The 6426-nt window shown below is 58.8% G+C and overlaps 1 protein-coding gene across 1 annotated transcript; it reads left to right on the top strand.

Moving 5' to 3' along the window:
• Positions 1–233: 233 nt before the first annotated feature.
• IRX2 (iroquois homeobox 2) lies at positions 234–4072 on the top strand. Its single transcript, XM_068990775.1, has 4 exons — positions 234–482; positions 1824–2229; positions 2502–3236; positions 4020–4072. Exons 1-4 carry the CDS (start codon positions 234–236, stop codon positions 4070–4072), a joined length of 1443 nt encoding a protein of 480 aa, XP_068846876.1.
• The last annotated feature ends 2354 nt before the right edge of the window (positions 4073–6426 follow it).

Below are 6426 nucleotides of genomic sequence, written 5' to 3' on the forward strand. Positions count from 1 at the left end.
GCGCGCGGCTGCGCCCACCGGCTCCGAGCTGTCGCCGCCGCCAACGCCGCCGCCCCGCCAATCCCCTGGCCCACGGGGCCGCCCGGGCTAGTGCGCGGGCCGGCCTGCCTCGGCTGGCGGTCCCCGCGCCCGCCGCCGCCGCCGCCTCGCGCCCCGGCCGGGCGTGGATGGAGGGCGCCGCGCGCCCTGCCCGCTGCTCGGCGTGACGCGGGCCCCCGCGCCCCGCGCCCACCATGTCCTACCCGCAGGGCTACCTGTACCAGGCGCCCGGCTCGCTGGCGCTCTATTCGTGTCCGGCGTACGGCGCGTCGGCGCTGGCGGCGCCGCGCAGCGAGGAGCTGGCGCGGTCGGCGTCGGGCTCGGCGTTCAGCCCCTACCCCGGCTCCGCGGCCTTCACCGCGCAAGCGGCCACCGGCTTCGGCAGCCCGCTGCAGTACTCCGCCGACGCCGCCGCCGCCGCCGCCGGCTTCCCGTCCTACATGGTAACCGAGCGCGGGCTGGCGGGCGGGGCCGCGAGATGCCGGGCGCAGAGACCCTGGTCTGTGATCGGCGAGCCGAGGGTCGCGGGGAACGTAGTGTGGGAGGCGGCTCCGAAGTCGCGGAGTTGGGGCCGTGGCGCGGCCGGCGCGGACGAGAGGCGGGGCGGTCGGCCGGCGACGGCCGGAGCGCGGAGCTCCGCGCGCCCTTCCCCTCGGCTGCCGAGGTCATCTACCCGCGAGCCCGAGAAGTGCGACCCCACTGGGGTCGGGACGGGATCTGGCCTGGGTGGCCCTCTTTCAGGCGCCGAAGCTGGGCGAGGAGTCTTGAGCGGGCCGGGGCTCGCTTCTTCCGGCGCGGGCAGCAAGGGTCGGCGCCGCTGGGCCTCCGGGGCGATCACCAGGCGCTGGGCACTTTCTCGCGGGGCTTGTGATCACGGGGCTGGGGAAATCAGCGGAGCCTCGGCCGCGGCTCCGGGGCCCGGCCGGGCCGCTCAGATCCTCGCCTCCATCTGCCCCACAGGCCCGTGCTTTAGAAAAACATGTCGGCCAGCGTTCGGCCGGCTAAGTGCCGCCTCGGTCCCTGGGCGCCGAGAGCAGCCCCTGCGTCGCGAGCCCCCGGGCCGGCCCGCGCTCCTCCGGCTCCGCGGCCCGGCCAGGCCCGGGGGCTGGCAAAGCGTGTTTTAGACGCTGGAGGCCCGGACGCGGTGTGGGGGTGGGGGGGCTGGTGGCCACCTCCCGCCCTCGGCGGAATTCCAGAGCAGAGACGGGGTAGCCGGGGCCTCGGCGCTGGCTGTAGAAGTCTCGAATTTAAACGTTAAGGGCTGAATTAAAATGCTAATTGCCGCGTATTTGAAGAATTCGAAACGGTGACTGGCTTCGAGTTGCAAATTGGATTTGCCGAGCTTTAGAGTGGTGAATAGCGGAGCGGGGGCTCTGGGGTGTTTTTTTAACCATTAAAGGGAGGGGAAGGGGACTAGGAGGAGGCGGCGACTCTTCACACCAGGAGAAATTTAGATATCAAGACGCTACCTGCGGGCCCGTGTGTGCGGGCCTGTTTGTGCACGCACGTACCGGCGGCTCAGGGGCATTCGGGGCCAGATGTGCCATTTTTAGGAAAATGAAATCGTTGGGAAGTTTGGGAATAAAACCGCAGCGCTTTCCGAGACCTACAGCTGGCGTTAAACGACCCTTTGCGTCCTCCGGATCTGTTGCTGCAGGAAGGCGCAGTCCCAGCGCGGGGAGGCACCGTGGGAAAGGCGGCCGCGGGCGGGTGGAGGGGTCGCCGGGGCGCTGACGCCTGTCGGGCCCTCGGACGACCGCTCACCGGGCTCTTGTCGGTTGCAGGGCGCGCCCTACGACGCACACACGACCGGGATGACGGGCGCCATCAGCTACCACCCTTACGGCAGCGCGGCCTACCCGTACCAGCTCAACGACCCGGCCTACCGCAAGAACGCCACGCGGGACGCCACGGCCACGCTCAAGGCCTGGCTCAACGAGCACCGCAAGAACCCCTACCCCACCAAGGGCGAGAAGATCATGCTGGCCATCATCACCAAGATGACCCTCACGCAGGTCTCCACCTGGTTCGCCAACGCGCGCCGGCGCCTCAAGAAGGAGAACAAGATGACGTGGGCCCCCAGGAACAAAAGTGAGGACGAGGACGAGGACGAGGGCGACGCGGCGAGGGGCAAGGAGGAGAGTGCGGACAAGGCGCACGAGGGCACCGAGACGTCGGCGGAGGACGAAGGTGAGCGCGGCCGAGGCGGCGCAGGGGCGCGGCGCCTCCTTCTTCCCAGGCGGGGCGCCGCCGAGCTGAGGCCGGAGAGGAGGCCGCCCACCCGCACAGCACTCCAGGCTCCGCTGCCTGGCGCCTCTGGGGCCCCGTACGAGCAGGGAGGTCAGGCTGCCTGGAGCACGCGGCTCGGGTGGGGTCGGGGTGAGGGATGGCGGGGGCGGGGAGCGGTGGGCAGCGGGGCCCGGGGTGCCACAGACCGTGCCCCCCACCCCGCGCCTCTGCAGGGATCAGCCTGCACGTGGACTCGCTCACCGACCACTCCTGCTCTGCCGAGTCAGACGGAGAGAAGCTGCCCTGCCGCGCCGGGGACCCCCTGTGCGAGTCGGGCTCGGAGTGCAAGAAGTACGACGACCTGGACGACGACGACGACGACGACGACGACGAGGACGGCGAGCGGGACCTGGCGCCGCCCAAGCCCGTGACCTCGTCGCCGCTCACCGGCGTGGAGGCGCCGCCGCTGCTGAGCCCCCCGCCCGAGGCCGCGCCCCGCGGGGGCGGGGGCGGCAAGACGCCGCTGGGCAGCCGGACGTCGCCAGGCGCGCCGCCGGCCGCCAGCAAGCCCAAGCTGTGGTCTCTGGCCGAGATCGCCACGTCGGACCTCAAGCAGCCGAGCCTGGGCCCGGGCTGCGCGCCGCCCGGGCTGCCGGCGGCCGCCGCGCCTGCCTCGAGCGGGGCGCCGCCGGGCGGCTCGCCCTACCCTGCGTCGCCGCTGCTCGGCCGTCACCTCTACTACACTTCGCCCTTCTACGGCAGCTACACAAACTACGGGAACTTGAACGCGGCGCTGCAGGGCCAGGGGCTGCTTCGGTACAACTCGGCGGCTGCGGCCCCCGCAGAAGCGCTGCACGCCGCGCCGCACGCCGCGCCAAAGGCTGCCAGCGACGCGGGCAAGGCGGGCGCGCACCCACTCCCGGAGCCCCACTACCGGCCCCCGGGCGGCGGCTACGAGCCGAAGAAAGGTAGGCGGCTCGCGGGGCCCCGGGGGCGGAGGGGGCGGAGGGTCCCGGCGGGCGAGCACCCCTAGGAGCCGGGAAAGGGAACCGGGCACCTGTAGGTCTGGCCGGGAAAGCCCTGTCCCTGAACCGGGAACGGGGAACGGATGGCTTTGCACTCCCAAGTTAGAAATGAAGGGGGAGCTGGTGAAGACAGAAACGGGGTGGGGGCCAGACGATCCTGCCTCGAGACGGAGACAGGACTGACCCCCTTATTACTGATTTTTCACTTGATTTATTATTCCTTTTGTTGGTGTCGTCCTGACTGTTTTCGGTTTGGCAAATACAAATCGACGCCAAATGTAGCTTCCCTCCGGCGTCCTGAGCGTCAGTCTCGGCGCTTTCTGACGGTTCCGAGTCTCAGCTCAATCTCCTTTTCTGCCTTCGGCTGCAAGGAGATAAAGCCTTCTGCTTCCTCCCTGGGGCCTCCGGTTTTTAAATCTTCAGAACAGAAAACGAGAGTCCGTTTTCTCCCTCCCTTTCTTTGCCTCGCCTCTGTTGCTCCTAATGGAGGCTTGAGCCGATCAGACCTATAAAAGGAGGTCAAGGGGGCAGAAAATGCGGAAATGTGACGGGCGAGTGTCTCAGGGGGTGGGTGGTGGCGGGGGCAGCCGGGTCCCCCAGACCGCTTGGGGATTCAGGGGGAAGGGCACAGCGTGGTTGGGCGGCTCGAGGCTGGTGGCCACGAGGCTGTCGGGAGGCAGATGGCTCTGGGGTCGGGTCCTGACTAACTGCCCCCTCCCCTGACAGATGCCAGCGAGGGCTGCACCGTGGTTGGTGGGGGCGTCCAGCCCTACCTATAGAAGGGCCGAGACCGCAATGCAAGTAAGTGGGCTCCCTGGGGTCCCCCCTCCCCACACCCCATGCAGAACCTTCAGGCACCAACTGCCCAGCAAATTCGCTGAATGTGTGTTTCTTGCTTCTTGTCATGGGGTCTGAGGACAGAGCCTTACTTCTCTCTCTCTTTTTTATTTTCTTTGAGTGGGAGAGGATTATGCTCTTTTTGAGAGCTCCTCTTTTTTTTTTTTGGCTCAAATTCTGCTTTTAAAAAAAAATCACTCCTTCAACTGGGATGCGTTTATTGCACGACTGCTGCTCTTTTCTCTTTGGGAAAACCGACTCTTAAAATCTGGGTATTTGTACGCAGTTTGGAACCTTAAGAAACTACGATAGACACTTAAAAGGCACTTGCTTTCATGAGCCAGTGCTCCTGAAATTGGGGGTATCAGACCCCTTTTTAGATGACATTTGCAGCCAGACTGGAGAGTCTTTTATCAGGCCTGTCCCCGTGTCCAGATGGACTAGACAGGATCAGCAGTTTGCCTGGCTGACGGTAGTATCTCAAAAAGAAAACTGCTTTACAAGTAGGCAGAATTACTCATCACAGATCTTGAAGGTGGGCAAGAAGCGAAGCCTTTTGAGAGGGACCCTGCTTAGAAAGCGGTGACTGGGACTGGCGGGGCTGAAGGATTTGGGGGGTGACTTGGTTTTTCCTTGGTCCACAGGTAGGTGTCACAGTTGCTTTGGAAAAAAAAAAAAAGTCAGCAGGCCATTCTCTCCTCCCGAGCTCATAAATGTACAGATATATAGATATAATGACCTCTAAATCCGGACCGCATCTCGTGCCACTGTAAAAAGGAAGGGTCCACAGGGCACTGCCAACCCACGGACGCTATCGGAACAGACTTTTGTTGGACATACGTGAATTTGTTGGCATAGTATAGCTTCCCCAATGTATGTGTGACTTTTGAAAACAATCTTTTTTCTCAGGATATCTTGAATTGATCACTTCATTGCCACGGTATATATTCTATAGGTGTGATAGGATTTACTGTAAAATTTATTTGTAAAAGATGTACACAGTAGAAAGAAAACGTGATTATAGAACTTGAGTACTTAAGAAGTGGAAACAAATTTGATATTTATTTTTATAATGATATAAAGCTTCTAGTAATTTATGCAAGTTGTATTGCAATGGAATCTAAACCTTTTGTAAATAAATTCTGCCTGGTTTTTATTTGAACATTGCTGGTTATACAATCTTTGTTGGTTGTTTAACAAGAATTCTTTACTAATTTATATCTTAAATTGTAAATAAAAACAATCTAGTCTACAGCAGTGTGGTGTTTGGGGCTCATTTGTCCTGGAAGAGTCTTTGGGTAGGGAGCCCTGGGGATAGCAGCCCCTCCCCCCAGGTGATCTGACCTCAGGCTTTTTAATGAAAATGTGTAAAATAATCCCTCCCTTCTGCTCCTGCAAGAAGGCAGAGGCAAGAGCAGTATGTCACAGTAGGGAGATACGCATGGTTTTACATTATTTATATACACATGCATTGTAAGAAAATCTGGATTTTGTGTTCTGAATATGCAAATGGCTTGTTAGTGTACATTTAAAAAACTTGGCAAAATAAAATGATCTGATACTCCATGTATTAGGGTCCACTGGACATTTATTTCTGGGCTTACTGAGCCTCCTCAGTAACTAGAGTATTGCGAGTGGATAATGTGGGTAATATGGGGTATAAATGATGCCCCCACCATAAATTACTGAGTGAAATAATTGTTTATTGTTTATCTGAATTACCCAAATTGGCGTAGATTATTCAGACTTAATGAACGACTTCTTAACTCCTCTTTCCATATAACTCACGTTAAACACAAGGCGAAAATCTGGGGAGGAGAGATTTATTTTCCTTTCAGTGGCTCTTAGCCTTACCCTGGGGGGAAAGAAAAGTTTAAAGAACCCTAGACTATTGCCTCGTTATTGTGTGACTCACTGCCTAATTCTAGGACAAGTCTACAATTTGTAGTCAAGGAACATATTCCCTTTGATTAGTATCATAAAAGCAGCAAAACTGTCACTTTAATTTTCAGCAAAGTTATACGGATGCCCATATAATATAATTTCAGAAAAGAAATGAACAATCGTTTATTTCCTCTCCAAAGATAAATTGAGTGAATATAACTTACGGTTATAAAACAAGAATAATAGCTTCTTAGATTGCCCTTTAATCAATCATACACTTATTTTTCAAGAGGTTCATCTATTTTATTCCATGATTAATAATGTTGCAGCCTGAGAGCATTATTGGATCCCAGCGGGGGTCGGCCCGGATGCGTTTAGCTGCTTTGGAATGGTCAGTTGGGGTTCATTATGG

The sequence above is a fragment of the Capricornis sumatraensis genome, chromosome 18, assembly GCF_032405125.1.
Source record: "Capricornis sumatraensis isolate serow.1 chromosome 18, serow.2, whole genome shotgun sequence".
NCBI lineage: Eukaryota > Metazoa > Chordata > Mammalia > Artiodactyla > Bovidae > Capricornis > Capricornis sumatraensis.